At 34.1% G+C, this 16,923-nt stretch overlaps 2 protein-coding genes across 2 annotated transcripts; both read right to left on the reverse strand.

The window, feature by feature from the left end:
• Positions 1-2,580: 2,580 nt before the first annotated feature.
• LOC120204660 lies at positions 2,581-3,780 on the reverse strand. Its single transcript, XM_039204719.1, has 4 exons — positions 3,520-3,780; positions 3,328-3,433; positions 3,087-3,220; positions 2,581-3,003 (listed from the first exon to the last, which is right to left on the reverse strand). The coding sequence occupies exons 1-4, from the start codon at positions 3,613-3,615 to the stop codon at positions 2,617-2,619; spliced, it is 723 nt and encodes a 240-aa protein (XP_039060650.1). The 5' UTR covers positions 3,616-3,780; the 3' UTR covers positions 2,581-2,616.
• Positions 3,781-9,030: 5,250 nt separating this feature from the next.
• Positions 9,031-12,276, reverse strand: LOC120200107. Its single transcript, XM_039201024.1, has 7 exons — positions 12,232-12,276; positions 12,048-12,150; positions 10,648-11,811; positions 10,479-10,541; positions 10,174-10,394; positions 9,643-9,761; positions 9,031-9,148 (listed from the first exon to the last, which is right to left on the reverse strand). Exons 1-7 carry the CDS (start codon positions 12,274-12,276, stop codon positions 9,031-9,033), a joined length of 1,833 nt encoding a protein of 610 aa, XP_039056955.1.
• Between the last annotated feature and the right edge of the window lie 4,647 nt (positions 12,277-16,923).

The following is a 16,923-nucleotide window of genomic DNA, read 5'->3' on the forward strand; positions in this document are numbered from 1 at the left end:
ATATTAATATGGTGTCAAACTTAAATAGTTTCAAAAGTATCGTAATTAGGATGAGTTTAGAATACGCGTTACACGCCAAAACACATCACTTATATGACACGTCGATGCACATTATTAATTAAATTGTCTTTATAACTAAATTGTCTTTATAAATAAATATTAATATGGTTTTAAAAGTATTGTAATTAAATTATTGTTTCTTCTAAAATTTTCTAATTTAATTATTATTAAGGTTAAGACAATTTTTTGACTTTTGGTTTTTTTAGTTTTATTATTTTTCTTAAAAAATAAGTTTTAAAATTAATTAAATTAAATCATGTTTCTCTTAAATTTTATGATTTAATTTCGTTTCTCATATTATTGAATAAGGTATAGATTATATATTTAGTCACACACTTATTCTTGTAGTTTTGTTTTTTTTATCATCTAACTATTTCTTTCTCAAAATCATACATAATGTTATGTTTTGGTTCCGTTTTGGTCACCAATCATTAAAAAATAAACAGATTTGCAAACTTGATAAATTTGATGACTTGAAATTATGTTATGGTAACTTGTCAGTATCACCATTAACTTTTAACAGCGAGTAACCAAAACGAAACCAAAATATAATGTTGGTATGATTTTGAGAAAACAAAGCTTGAGTGAACAAAACGGAACTGTGGGAATAGGTGGGTGACTAAATACATAGTTTACCCTTAATATTAATATCATCTCTAAACAGTATAAGATTACCTAACACAAAAAGCACACGTTGCCCACGCGTCTCGGACTCTTCTTAATCCAATAGACATGACGAAGATTCTCTCATTTCATTTCTCGTGTCCGGTGATGAATGCTACAAGGTAAGTAGCAAAAACCCTTCCTTCCACATCTTTTTCTGCATACTTTGGCTCCAATCTCTGCAGATGTAAGTGTCGCTGTGGATAAACATGAGTGATGTGGATGAAGCAAGAAAGAGAAGAAGGAATGGTTCAAAAACGAAAGGTTATTGTCATTGGCCTTGCCTGAGATTAACAGTGAGAGGAGTTGGGAGATGTTTGTTTGTGAGTTGTTATCCTTTTCTGCAATGTTTTGGGTTGGATGATTGTAGGCATCACCACCATCATCACACCCACTTCCATTGATATTCTGTCTCATCTCTCTTTTCAGCTCCATGAAATGAAATTACTTTTTGTGCAGTGTTTAAGGATTAAAAATTAGCCTGCTTTTTCCAGGCTTTTCTTTGCAACTTTACTTGATAGAGAGAAACAGGGGAAAGAGCAAAGGAATCCAATAAAGCCAGATTTGAAGGCTTCTTAAATTAATGCTTAATTAGTTTTCAGAATATGTATTGGATGATAGGAAAAAGGGTTTGAAATAGTATAGATTAATTTATTAGGATAGCACGACTCCAGTGGTTAAAGGAAACGTTGTTATTCCTAGATATTATTGGTTCAAGACTACAAGGGTGATTAGATGTTCATCGTCAAATAATTAAGAACATTTAAAATAAATATTACTCTATAATCACTTTAGCTATCAGGGGAAAACAAAGAGATTAACTGCATACTATAGCCCTAACATGCCTTCTCCTTTAGTATGTGCCAGAATCAGGTATATCAACTCGTTTGAAGGATTCATCAAAATGATTCAATCGATCTGTAACTCTTCTCATCAAATGTGTCTCTTCGCTCACTCAATCTTCTTAGGGTTTCATCCACCTATCCCAGCAGGGTTTTTTTGTCACTTGTGTATTGATAAGGTAATATTTTCCTTTTTTATTTCCTGAATTTTATATTCTTTTGGAGAATTGGAATGAATATAGAAACTCTACCCTCTGTTCATGATTGTTAAATTTAATTTTTATATTTTAATATGATATTATTTATTTTTTATATTAATATTATTATTAGATTTAAATTGATAATAAAATTAATTATATTCATAAATTTGATGACATAAATATTTAATTACTACTATTTGGTCCTCCAATTAAGAGCACGTTAAAATTTACACATCATTATATAAAAAAATACGTATTTAATTAATTACGTTAAAAATAAATTAACTTTTTAATGTTTACGAGTATCTGATTTATTAGTTAATTAATATAAAATAAATACTACAAAAATTTATCATAAGGATAAACATCCCAACTTAATTTGTTTCATTCACATTATCACGACTCAAATGCTTACAAAAAAATCCATGTCATGTCACCTTAACTGTTGCAACTGGAGATGATAATTTGACTTGATATCGAAGGGTTTTAGCCACTTGATCTTATAGGGTTGGTTTTTTTCTTTTTTATCTTTTGAAATTCGGTTTCAAATTGGATTTGATTAATTTTTATGAAGGATGAGGTCGAGATCAAGTTTAAATTCAGTCGATTTTGAGAAGGGTAAAACTTTCCTAAGCCTAGGTCAAGTCAGGTGTCAGATGAGGGATGTAATTATCAAATCAAGTTAGCTCGGCCAAAATTTAACCCAACCCTATCCGTTGCAATCCCTAATTGCAACTAATAATATCAATTTAAAATTATTACTAATGCTATAAAAGTAAAAAAAAAAATCAGTTCATGTCAAACTAAAGTAAATCTTTTTCTATTTTGAAAGTAACAATGATGTAAGATGGCTAATCATCTCGCTTGGTAGACCTTGAAGAAAGGCCATTTTGTGATGAGCCATTGGCCATTTGACGCCAGTCGTCGTCCCAATCTTGTTCCCAACCTCGAGCCGTTTCCACATTGTTAGGGGAAGTAGGTTGCGCCATTTCGAGCTGCTGGTACGGGGTTCCGTCGCCCCTTTTGCCGTGCTTGTAGCAGGCGTAACAACTGCCGATGATCAGACCGGTTAGAATCAGCAAGGAGGCTCCATTGATGGGGCTTATATGTGTGGGCAAAGGGATGTAATCCAAGATGCCGCCACTCGATGCTGCAGACACCAAGTAAATCACACATCCCATGTTCTTAGCTTCTATTTGTATGGACGAATTCCCACCAACATCTGTTGAAATCTTAATCTGTAACACCAAAAAATCAACGAAAATACAGCACCATGTGTTGACTGAATCAACAAAAACAACAGAGAGAATGGAAATTAAACCTCTTTAACACGGTGAGGTGGTATTTGCGTGTTGTCTACATGTTTGGCCATGGCCTTGCCATTTAACATACTAACATTCACTGTTAGGGATCTCTCACCTTCATTCTTCACAAGTAATATTACTTCCTCTGAACCTTCAAACAAAAACATAACACCAGGCATCAATAAATCCATCTTTTTCATGATTGAAACTACAGAGAAGCTTACACTATCATGCAATATTTGAAGTTTGAGAACTTACTGGTTGATGAAGGATCGACGCACGCCGTTAAGCTTATGTTATGACAACTATTTGGCTGAAGCCAACACCCGTTGTTGCTAGGCTCAGGCGCAGGTGACGGAGAAAACTAAACACCAGCAAAAAAAAAATCCTTTCGTTTTGTTATCGAAATTATTAAAGAAAATAAGAAGGAAGGGAATTGAATGAAAATACCAGTGGAGAGGGGGACGGAGAGGGCAGAGTTCGAGCTTGTGAATGATGAAAGAGTAAAAGGAAAGAAAAGATTGAAACAAACTGGTTTGAATCCATTTTGTTGATGTTGTTTATCTGTGTCTTGAATCAAACCTCTCCTCTCAGCTTTGATATCAATGATTGTTTCTGCAATTACAAGGATTTTCAGTTTTCTTGGTCAATCCATCCAAAACCCTTTCTTTCTCTTCGATTTCTCCGTTGACTTGGATTTTTTCCGCGTGGAATGTAACTTGTTTTCTTCCACAAATTCACCCATATCAGACCAACCACGTACTGTTAAAACCTCTGTTCCGATTCTGAACTAAATTGTGTTTTAGGTCTAATTCTTCTATCAGTCCTTGTACTATTGGATATTTCATATTTGGTCATTTGACTTTTATTTCTGGGAAATTTTCCCCTCTACTCTTTTGATTTAGTAACTGAGCTCTAATTGATAACGCCATCAAAGGGCCTTAATGATTGCCCTTGGAAGTCATATATTAAAAGAAAGTTTAATGGCTTTTGAGACTCGTAATTTAAAAAAAAAATCAACGTGACAATTATTTTTTAACACTTAATGTGTGTCTAAATCAAAAATAATCAACGTCACTCTTCGATCAACAGAGAATATCATTAGTTGTTATGGTACCTACATGTTTGTAGAGAATATCATTAGTTGTTATGGTACCTACATGTTTGTTTACAACGATGACATGATAGTTTATGGTGCTGATGTAAGGGTCTACGTGTGCGATGACGAATCCAAAAACAAATTATAGGTTGGGCTAGTATAAACATAATAAAAAGTTTTTCTAAAACAATTCATATATATTTTTAATTTAAAAATATAATAACATATATATATATATATATATGTAACATCCCAAACTATGAGTTAGTGACTAAATTGTAAAGTTTTAGAATTTGGTGACTAAAGTAGAAGAATGGATTAGTTCAGTGATTTATTTGGAAGTATTTCCTAAAAGTTGTTAGTAATTATTAAAGGAACTAAAGGGTAAAATGGTCATTTGATCATTTAAGGAATTAAAAAAATGTGATAGTGGGGATATATATATATTTTACACGTGGGAAATGAGGGAAACAATGTTTCCAGAATTCTCTTCTCCTCCTTTCTTCTTTGTGCGTGAAGCTCCAGCTCAAAGGTGAGTTTCTTAATTAGTTGGTTATTTGTCGAATTAAAAGTTGGGTTATGATTCTTAGGTGATACTTAAGCTTAAGGAAAGCTTAAGTTATCTTAAAATCAAAAGATAAATGAGTTAGGGAAGATTAAAGATTTGGAGTTCTTGAGTGAATTTCCATAATGGAGTTGATAAGTTGAACTTAAAGCTAAATTTGACTTGTCATCAGCTTAATTAAGAAGTATTAAGTGTTAGAATTGGATTTGAAACATGTGGAAAATAGGGTATGATTCTTGAAATTCCTAAAGAGGAGAGGATATTAAGGTTAAAGATGAGATAAATGAATATTAATGAGTTTAAGTATGTATATGAAAGTTAGGAATATGAAAGGGGTTGAAATATGAAGGATTTAATCCAAAAAGAATGAATTTTCGGGTTCAAAAAGAGGTTCTGGGCAGAGTGCATCGATGCACATTCATAGTGCATCGATGCATCAAGGTTAAAACCCAGAAATCGTTTGAAGGTGTATCGATGCACAGGAAGTGCATCGATGCACTCTTTTAAAATAAATACATCGAATGCAATTCGTGCATCGATGCATCCCAGTAATAATACAATATCGAATGCATTTTATGCACCGATGCATCAGTAGTGCATCGATGCATACCTTCATTAAAAGATGAAATTTCCTTTTCTCTTAGTCTAAAGAGTGAACCATTAGAGTATATTAGTTATAATACTAATATAGATCTATGTATGATGATGTAGATATAGAACGTGATCCCGTTCCGGATCAATTGAAGGATTATAATCGAATCAAAGCAAAGCTAAGGTGAGTGCACATTCTCTAGTATATGAGGTTCAAGGGAAAATAAGACTTGTGATAAGTCTATTTCTAATAGTGAAAAACATGAATTCATAGAAGTATGTATTTGTTATGATTTATATGTGTGCATGAGTATATGTGTTATTGATATGAATATGGTAAGTAAAAGGGATTAATGGTGATGATAAGAATAATAATAAGGATAATGAAATGATAGGTATATGTGAATATAGGTATTGATGTGTTTTGTATGTATTGTAAGATGATATGTTTATGTGATAACATGATAAGATGACAATGATTTACATGTCATATGAACACATGAGAAATGTTATGAGCCATATGAAAGAGAAAGTATATGTGATACATGAGGGTGAATCCTATGTTTATATGAATATGAACTCATATGAGAATCGACATGAACTACGTGATTACATGTATATGTGAATGAAACCATGAGCTTATATGAATATATGATATGGTTACATGAATATGTAAAAGGATATAAAAGATAATGCCTATGTTATGTGTCATGAGAGCTAGGGGTATAGTTGGCATGCCAAGAGTCGAGGGTCTACGTGGTCCTTCGGGACATATATGTATTCTTTGGAACATGTGTGAAGTCTGGTGAGACACATACTTGATCCCTAGTATATGTATATGATTCTTAAGGAATGATATGTGGTCCTTCGAGACATATATGTATTCTTTGGAACATGTGTGAAGTCTGGTGAGACACATACTTGATCCCTAGTATATATATATGATTCTTAAGGAATGATATGTGGTCCTTCGGGACATATGTATTCTTTGGAACATGTGTGAAGTCTGGTGAGACACATACTTGATCCCTAGTATATGTATATGATTCTTAAGGAATGATATGTGGTCCTTATGGACAGTATTATATGGCACTACGGTGCAATTCTATGGGGCACTCCGGTGCAATTATATGTGGCACTTCGGTGCAATTATATGAGCTGTGGTGACAGCATTAGTGCACAACCTCTATGTACTTGAATATCTTTAGTTCTCACATGTGTATCATGGCCTATTAAATAGATAATATTAATAAAGTGATATGATAATATGTTTGTTTCCTTGTGGAATTTCATGTGGGATATTGATTGTACAAATGGTAACTTATAAGACCATATGATGAAAGGAATCAATGATAGTGATAAAATAAGAAAGAAATGAAGATGATAATATAGTTGCTTGGGTGTACATGTTTTATGATAGTATATATATATGGTTTACATGACATGATATGTATATGTGCAATTGGTTATGATATATGTTATATGATATGGACATAAGAGATCATAGGAACATGAGATAAGAGATATGAATGATAATGACATATATGTATGCATATATTTGTTACATGTAAAAGTATGAGTGGTATGAAATGATAGTAGTAATTGTTTAGGTATGATTATTAGTTACCGTTTACCTTATATGTTTATATGCCTCACTAAGTCTTTGACTTAGCGTGTAAGTGATTTACACGTAGGTTTCGAGAAGAGTAAAGAGCAATGTGGAGCAAGACAGGTCAGTTCTCCTTACTAAAGGTCAGATCAGAAAAGATGTGAATAATATGTATTTTAGTATATAAAGTTCTAGTTGGCATGTTTTCAAAAGAATATATTGTTTAAGCTATGAACAGTTTTATAAATATTTCGAATAGTTATATGTAAATAAATAAGTGAAATATACACGCTCTGATTGGTTTTGTAATAAGGAAAATGTCTGTTATATAAATTAGTCATTTATATGTTATAAAAGTTTTAAATTACTCACTATTTTATACAAATACATGTTTTAAAAGGTCAATGTGACACCTCGGACTTGTATTCGAGTCGGATATGAGTTAGGGGTGTTACAATATATGTGTGTGTGTGAGAGAGAGATATGATCTAGTTATACAATATAAAACTCTTTTAGTGTTATACAGATTTAGGACGTTGGATGAGTGAAAATATATGGCGAAGATTAATAGTAGAAAATGAGAATATATTTACTAGACAAAAAAGGGAGCCAATTCAGCCATTTATTTTCACTCATCCAGCGGTCCTACATCTGCGTAAAACTAAAGAGTTTTACATTGTGCAAATGGATCATAACCCTATATATATATAATCTAGAAAAAATATATTAATTGGACCAAGATAATTTTCTTGACATAATTCATACATATTTCTATTTAGGTAAACTAATTATTTGGTCACCTATCTATTACTTAATTTATGTTTTTGTCAGACAACTATTAGTTTTTCAAAATCATACATAACCTTACGTCTTAGTTCTGTTTTGATCAACTGTCGTTAAAAAATTAACAATGATGTTAACATGACATTTTTTTATTTTTTTTTCAATCCTGACATGACGTTATCTTATGATGATACGTCAACATAACTACTAAGTTTCTAAAGACAAGTAACCAAACAGAACCAAAATATAACATTAAATGTGATTTAAAATAAATAATAATTGATTACTAAAATAGAAACTAATTAATAATTGGGTGATAAAATAAGTCATTTACCCCTTTTTGGGGCATGGGTGGGCTATGGCCTAGGTAAGCCTAAGCCTAAAGGTCTCGTTCGAATACCAAAGACTGCAAAGGTGTTTAAACTTTCATTGTTAAATGTGTCCTTATGTTATTAAACATTTTTTATCTATTCCTTTGGTATGTTTTCGATCTTCTTTATTGGTCTTTTGTTTGTTATGTTTGTTTAATTTTCTCAGGGTTAGATTTGATGTCGTCTCGACTGATTAATATGACACTTATTTATTATATTACCGCTCTCCCCTACTTTGGATTGGACCCTCATATTAGATTTTAGATATACAATTTACGTTCGAAGATAGTTTTCTCACAACACTCAATTCTGTTTTGGGATTGTCAATAGGTTTTTAATAGTTTAATCACATGTTGTAATTCGTTTGTCGATGTAATCAGATATATTCGTACTATATTTTATTCTAACTTTTTTGATGAATTTTTAACATTTTCCTTGTATAATGCTTGTATGATTTTAAGTGACTAATTTTTTGTGTCCATAATTTTAGAAAATATCTTAATTATATGTTTAGAATTTGGGTAAATTACCCTATCAAGCTCTTTTCTTTTCTTTTCTTTCTTTCAATTCTTTCCCCAATTCTTAAATTATCCTCCAATTTCTCAATTAAAACTATATAACAAGCTACAAGAAAATAGCACAAAAAGTTTGAACAATTTATATTTCTTTTAATGATTCTCCAGAAGTGTATTAAAGAATCCCAGAGTGCAACAATTACAATCCTATAATCAAACTCTGCCCTGTGCTCATAAAGCCTAAAGGCTAACAATATAATTGAAAAAACAAAAACAAAAGGCCCCAGTTCTAGGCTTCTAGTGTTAGAATTAATTCACAACCCAAAGAGGCCAAAATCAATCTAATAACTAGTTTGCATAATGAACATAGATGTTTGTAGGATAGATTATAGTAAGAAAGATAAATTTAAAGTAGGAGCCAAAGTTACTCAGATTAGCGAACATGCTACGTTCTCCTTTGACGACATAAAATCACAAGTTGAATAAATGGAAGCGGCGGCTGCTCTGACAGCCAATTCCCTGTCAAGGCTATCCCTAATTCCTGATCTGCATCACATGTTCATGACTGTTAGGTAAAATGATCAATTATCAATCTCTCGAGACACAAAAATGCAGGAACATGCAGAAGGCTATATATACAGAGAAGGCTATATATGCAGTGAAGACTATATATGCTGATATCTGCTAAATTCTTGAGCTATATTGAGTTATGTATTAGAATATATAGGTCTTTCATGGTGGTTTGCAATAAACCGGATTTAACCAGTAAGGGTTGATATTTCAGGCCACCAAGCCAATATCTGTAGTTGCTTGAATGAAATATCCAAGGGCAAGGGTCTGTATCAAGAACGATGAATGACTGCAAAAATGCTTTAAATCTTAGCACAATGGCAAAACTACTTTGGGATACTCAGTTTCAACGTTTTTCGTTGTCATAAGAAATTATTACTCATGGGAGGTTCCAATGGATATAAAAATCGAAGGCATATCCATTATCCAATCATCATAATAAAAAAATGAGAATAGAACTGTACTCAAACCTGATATTATTTTCTGATGCTCCTAGTTGTGGTAAACCATAAAGCAAATTCCAATGCATATGTTGCAAGCCCTGATCGCAATGTAGTTGCATCCCTTTTATTTGGTTCGACAACGTTTCCTGGAATATAGGTGGGAAAATAAGATAGATTACACATATATAAGTGGGAAATTAAGATAGATTACATATATGCTCTCTTCGTAGACGTAAAGATTCTACTCAGTGTACATAGATTGAGAAGAAAACAAACTTGAAGAGGAAAATGCAATTAAGTAGCACGCCAACTGATCAATGCCCTATTTTAAACAAAGCCTACAGGACTCTGGTATATGAAAATGTATGACCAAATTATCCACCTTTCATGTTTGCAAGGGATTATTGATAAAAGAATACCTACGTTTAAAGTCAGGACAGCCTAGGTTCCTCAACTGCCAAACTAATACATGAGACAGTAAGTATAGTATTTTTCTAGTGAAACCTCAAGCACATTCCTATAAATAAGGATAAACAAACCACGTAGTTTGCAACTTACAAGCTGTTTCTCTTCTTCAGAAAGAGCTTTATCCATCTGATCAAACAGTGCACTCCATCTGGCTAGATGCATCTCAGCAGTAGCATCGTGCGGAAACCCATCAGCAGAAGTTATTACAATATTAGGATCACCCCCTTTGTTAGAGGAGAATTCTTTTGATATTAAAAAAGGTAATTCCGTGGTAATTACAGCTCGTACTTTCTTCCTGCTACGTCGCAATGCTGCAAGTGCAACGAATAACACAAGAAACAAGGTAAATAAGTTGATCTTCTATATCAAGAACAAATTAAGTGATAGGAAAATACCTGAAAGACGTCCTTTATTGTCTTGCTGAAGAAGTTCCAACCATTGAGATGCAGCAGTGGCAGCTGAAACATCGACGCATCGTTTATATTGTGAGGGCATTCTTTTCTTTTTTACAATCATCATATAAACATGAATCATCTTTAACAACTGAAAAATACAAATTCTGACCTTTTACAGAAAGAGAAGAGTTACTTGTTACGTTCGTTGATTCTTCATTAGACAAAGAGCTAATGTTCTCAGATACTTTAGTTGATGATGATAACTTCAATGCCAGTGCATCATCCTCACTGACTGGTTTTTCAATGCTTGAATCACCATCTCCACTTCTTTCCTCTGAAATTGAAGAAAATGGCTGATGCATTGACACTGGATAACTTATTGCTTTCTTATTTGTAGTAGTAGTATTTGTAGGCCCATCTTCATGGTAACGGTGGAGACGATGAAATCCTGATCCATCCATATTTGCACGGTCCCCCTTACCATAATCATCTCTGGTTCCACTTTTGACATGACTTGCCTGCTTGCTTTCTGAATGCAACTTTTCAAGTTTTTCAGACTTCACTAAGGCTTCCATTATGGAATGGACCTGCTTTCGATTTCTAACATGATTTATAATTCCGGGGTTTAATCCATTGAGCAATCCACTTGGGGCAGCAATTTTTGTGAACCTCTCTACCTGTTCTTTCTTTGCAAGCTCCATCTTCTTGAGCACACCATTCTTACTTTTCCTCCCACGTTGCTTGGGCACTGGTATTCCCCCATGAGATGATGACAGTAAACCATTTTGCATAGACATACCTCCATGATAAGATGAAAGCAAACCACTTTGGATCGATATAACGCCATGAGAAAATGAAAGAAAACCATTTTGCTTCATCTCTTTCCAAACTCTTAGCGAGTCTTTCTCCTCGGCTGGACTGATAGAACTTCCACACTCTGAAACATCCTTTGGCTTCATATTCTTGATACGTCTCTGACGAATTGGTTCATGGTTTATCGAGCTAGAAACATCTTTCACATTCAGATCCAAATTAATGCCTTTCGAGGGTAGACATTTACTCTCTTGTGAACACGGTCTGTCAAACTTTTCTTCGCATTCCACGTTGTCATCACATGATTCGTTGATTTGAATGTCAGAGTTAAGATCAAGAGGCAGACAGATAGGAAGGGCCATTGGAGATACTTTTACCCCTTCAATTCTTTCAGCTTGAGAAGCATCAAAATTGAAGGTTACTGGAGCCTCGGTAACTTGAGATGCCGAAGCTCCACTAAACTGACATTGCTGACTAGAATCTCTTTGTTTCATAGATTTTGAATTGTGGCCATTGATTTCTGTTGCACAAATGGGGAGAAAAACTTTATAAAGATGGCATCGCTTGGTAATAAACAAAAACACTTACATTCTTGTATAACATTACAAATTTGTTTTACCCCTCCTAAATTCAAGCACAAAAAGGAAAATTATAAGGCTGCAAAGTAGTAATCAACCCAAATGCTTTAAGAATCTCAATTTACCAATAATTCAGGTAAATGGCACCCCCTCCCCAAAAAAAAGCATAAAAATTTACCCTCGAAGCGGATGGAAGAATCAAAATCTCTCATTTTTATTCCCTTAGGGGATACTTCATGTCTTTCTTCCAATTGATCAATGCTTCTCTTCACGCCCACCGTCTAAAAACAATCCAAAACCAAGAATATCAATAATAAATTTTTAACCAAACCAAAAAAAGGGAAAAGGAACAAAAATCCAACCTTGGGATCAGATACAGGCATCAAAACCAAGCCTTTAGAAACCATGGCAGAATCTGCTTGGTCTTCCATCTCTTTGGAAACCCCAAATTTAAAATTTCAAAAGTTGGACAAGAACCGTGTTCGTGGGGGAGAGGGGTTGAGAAAGAATCAAGAAAAGCTCCAAACTTTGGAACAAATAGAGAATTTGCTGAAAAGGGTTTTCGAGATTATATGTAAAAACTGAAAGTAGAGTTCAAAGTGAAGAGAGACTGATGACTTTACTGAGGACCAGATCTGCCGGGTTTTATTTGAATGCTATTGTTAGTTCAAAATGGGGATTTGGTGTTTGTATCTTTTGGATTTGGATTCGCTGGAGAGAGAAGGATAGCGCCCTTTAGATGATTAAACAAACGATTTTGTCTCTGAAACTTTTATATGCAAAAGTAATTGAGAATTTTTTGGAGTGAAGTTCATGTGTTTTGGTGGTTCAATTTCAAATACGAGGTTTAATGGGAGGGAGTTCCCACCCCGCCTTTGCAAATCATGTGCTCATTTTTTGGAATAAATATATAATAGTAGTCGTTCAAATATCTTTATCATTTAATATTAAATATTTATATTCATGATATTTATGATATTTGAACTTAAAATCTTAAAAAATAACAATAATTTTTTTTTATTGAGATTATTTGGTTCGTGCTAAATCATGTACTCACTTCTTAACCCTTTTGGGACCTATCTTTGATAAAATATTAGATAGAAATGTATTTTCGCATGTTAACTCTCTGTGTTGGTTAACTATTCAAATAAGGAACTAAATTTTTTGAGTTGTTTAAGTAAGGGTTGCATCTTTGAAAACAGTTCTCGAAATTGTTTTGCGATGATTCGAAAATATTGAGTCTTTAAGAGTACACTTTCAAAAGATAGAATTGTAATCATTCGTTTTAGGGTAGATATGATTGAATGCATATAAATCATCATTCTAAAAAATAGATAATTTTACGGTCTAAGTTTAAAATCTAGAGTTAAAGATGGGTTTGAGTGTCAGTTACGCGTAAAGAAAATTAAAGTACTCTAACAAAGCCCAAAAATTATACCTTTATGAAAAAATGCATATTATCTAGATTTTTTAAAATAAATGAAACACCAAAAATGTTAATAATAATTATCATAATAAATATAAATAATACATAAAATAAATAAGTAAGCAAATAATGTTAAAAGTAAATAACATGTTAGGACTAAATTGTAAGAAATAGTACTTGTAGGGGCCAAAAGATAATTAACATGTTCCCTCGTCCCCTCCTTTGATTTATGCTCATTGTTTTTTGGATCCCTGAATTTCATTATTCTCTCTTTTTCATATGTTCCCTCGTCCCCTCTTTTTTTCATGCAAGATTTAGATGGAAGAAATTTTAAATTCTTGTTAGATGGTTTGGAGATAGGGATAAAGTGGAGAAGTTTTTAAGGGAATTTTAAGTTCTGGGATGATGTTTGGATTCCAACTCTTGGTCCCCTCCGAAACTACGTTCTTGACCCCATCATCCCGGATATTAATCTCAATTTCCAGAGCTTCATTGATAGCCATGGCCAGTGGGATATTCCAGCCTTAGCTCTTATCGTGCACCAAGATGCAATCTCCCACATTGTTAATATTAAACCTCCATGCAATAATGATGTTGCTGACCACCCTATTTGGCCTTGGAGCAAGACTCTCCTCTTTGAGGTAAGTTCATCTTACACCAAGATTCTTGAAAACGAATGGGATGCTAAAGATAGCAGCTGGAATTTTATTTGGTCTTCGCATGTTCCCCAACGAATCCGTATCTTTCTCTAGCTTCCCATCAAAGAAAACTCATGACCAATTACGAACGCGGAAAACGAATGTTAACCCATGACAATGACATGTCTTGTCCATCTTGTAATGTATCTCTGGTAACTGTTACTCATGTGCTAAGAGATTGTAGTCGAGCACGTGGCTTGTGGAATTGGTTTCTGCCTCCTGCCATGCGCAACTCCTTCAACGTGGACCTAAAAATGTGGCTACTGAATAATCTTATAATGACGCAACCCCTCTTGGTCTTCAACTTTTGCATCGGCCACTTCACAGTTGTGGAAAAATAGAAATGAAATAATCTTTTGCAATATCTCCCAGCCGATTGAAAGGGTTATTCAGTGCAGTGTCAATTGGGCCATATACTATGACAAACCTTCCCCTGTTACAGACTCTCGCCAGGTACATTCTCAGGCTGAACCGACATGGTCCAAGCCTCTCCAAAGCTGGGCTTCCTTGAATACTGATGGTGCAGTCTCACATATCAGAAGGAATGGATCAATTGGTGGCGTTATTCGGAACTCAGACGGTATCTAGCTTGCCGACTTCCAGAGGAATCTCGGAATAAGTACTATTTTACAAGCTGAGCTCTGGGGTATTTATGAAGGCCTCCTCGTTGCGTGGAACACTGGTCTTAAACACTTTATTGTTCAATCAGACTGCTCTCAAGCCATTAATCTGCTGTCTGTCAATAATCCAATGCGCAGTCACCACTCGCTTGTTAGAGCCATAGCCAACCTTTGCAGTCGGGAATGGACTATTCGTTTTCGCTGGATGGCCAGAACTGGAAACAAGGTTGCGGATTGTCTTGCCAAGATCCCACCGTTGCTTCACTTCAACATGGTTCATTATGCTTCCCCTCCGTGGATATTGTGCACTTATTAGCTACTGATGGTGCGTCATCTCACCAAAATACAGCCTCAATTGTCTAGCCTTTTGTTTTAGGCATCTCTTTTAATTAAAAAAAAAAAAAACGTCTGCTTATCGTCTCCATAGAGTCACGTCTCTATGTTATTTCAAATGTTAGGTAGACGCTACACACTAAACATTTCACTACCAACCCTAAAATTATTAGGTTATTTATTTGAAGACAATGTTTAAAAACATTATTGACACAGATTATCCTTAGGACATCCAACCAATCTCTTTTCTTTAACTCAAGAAATTATTTTTGATCTTCATTCTTGAAAGTTGGGATAGATACTCTCGACGCTTACCAGGTATGTTTCACTGGAGAGAGAAATTGAATCCTCCGAATAACTTTTGAGCTACCCTAATAAACTTTAAATATCTAAGTTTAGCCTTAGTCTGTTGCCTAATTAACGATTGCCTCCTCAATCTTGAATGTAATCTCACGCCTTATTGTAAAGTATAAAAACCTCATTCAATCCTATTGAGCCACACTATTAAAGGAGAAAGACTGCATAACAAGTCCATTGAGGGCACCCATTTCTTGTCCCAACAGAAAATGAAATAATATATTCTTCCGACTAAGGAAGACAAGTGTTGTACCTCCACCAAAAGATCTTCCACACATCAACTATGTACTAAAGACTACTATAAATTCTTTCGAATATGATTGAGAGACGAGATATGATCCATATGAAACCATCTCACCCTTGTTCTTCTTTACATCCTTATAAAAATAAAGCACTTTGATATCAACCAACCACCGATCTTTTACTAACTACGATTTTATATCCAGATCAGAATGAGTGAATTGTGATGCATTCGATCCCATCAACTCATCTTTGTTGTTTGGTGTCTTTGGAGTAACAGGGATAGCAAATTCATATGTAATTTTTTTAGCAAGAGTAGATTCTTGACTTTTAGTAATTGAATTCAATAAAGCTTTAGATATAGTCTATGGTAAACATTCATTGGGCGGAATAAGTCATCATCTGACATGGTTCATGAGATGCTTGACCACAAAAATGGCACTTACCACGCGTCATCCATGCATCAGAAGGCTGACAGAAAATTGATTTCTTTGAAAACATTTGAATTGAATTGGCCGGAAATAGATTCTTAACATTCAACTTTTCTTGTTATGCATTATTGAAAATAAAACTACGGGGATTGCATGATCAAATTGAAAATAAAATCATTACTTGCAATTTTCTTGTGATCCAAACATGCAATAATGGTTAAGAACCGACTACTCTAATTTCTGAACTTTTGATTTCTCTAAGAATCTGAGATTATTCAAGAGGACCCGACTTACACATTCAAAGGCAAATTACCTTCTTCTCTCTCTTCTCCACAACTCTTGTAGCATTCTTCTTCATCATCCCGAAAACACAAACTCAAATGCAAATTACAAATCAATCTCTCAAAAAGAGAACAACACCATAAGATTTACAGTTGCCATCTCCAAATCCTTTTTATATAATATGACGAAGTAATATGTCCTCAACAGTCGAAACAACGTGCCATTATACCGCACTAAACACTAGGCGCTACACATTTAAGCCCCGAGCTCTTCAAGTAACAATCAAAGCAACATTTCCCCAAAAAGCCACCTCATAAATGTTGGTAACATTTCAACAGTAAAGTCTCAAGTTAAGCCACTTTATTGCATTTCTTCGATAGTAAAGTCTAAAGTTAAGTCACTTTATTACATTTCTTCGACTAAAGGGGACAAGCGTTATACCTCCACCAAAAGACTCTTCACACATCAACTCCGTACCAAAAGACAATTGAAACCCAGAAGCATTTTCAAATCTCTAACACCTCAGAAACTCCAGAAGACATAAAAGGAATGTCTCCGAAGTAAAGACCTTGAATATTTGACGTCTCTTGAGAAGATACGACCAATTAACATGACTTCTTACAGATCCACATGATCTACCAGAGACAAATCCATCACTACCCGATCC

The sequence above is a fragment of the Hibiscus syriacus genome, unplaced genomic scaffold (genome assembly GCF_006381635.1).
Source record: "Hibiscus syriacus cultivar Baekdansim isolate YM2019G1 unplaced genomic scaffold, ASM638163v2 tig00000340_pilon, whole genome shotgun sequence".
Taxonomy (NCBI): domain Eukaryota; kingdom Viridiplantae; phylum Streptophyta; class Magnoliopsida; order Malvales; family Malvaceae; genus Hibiscus; species Hibiscus syriacus.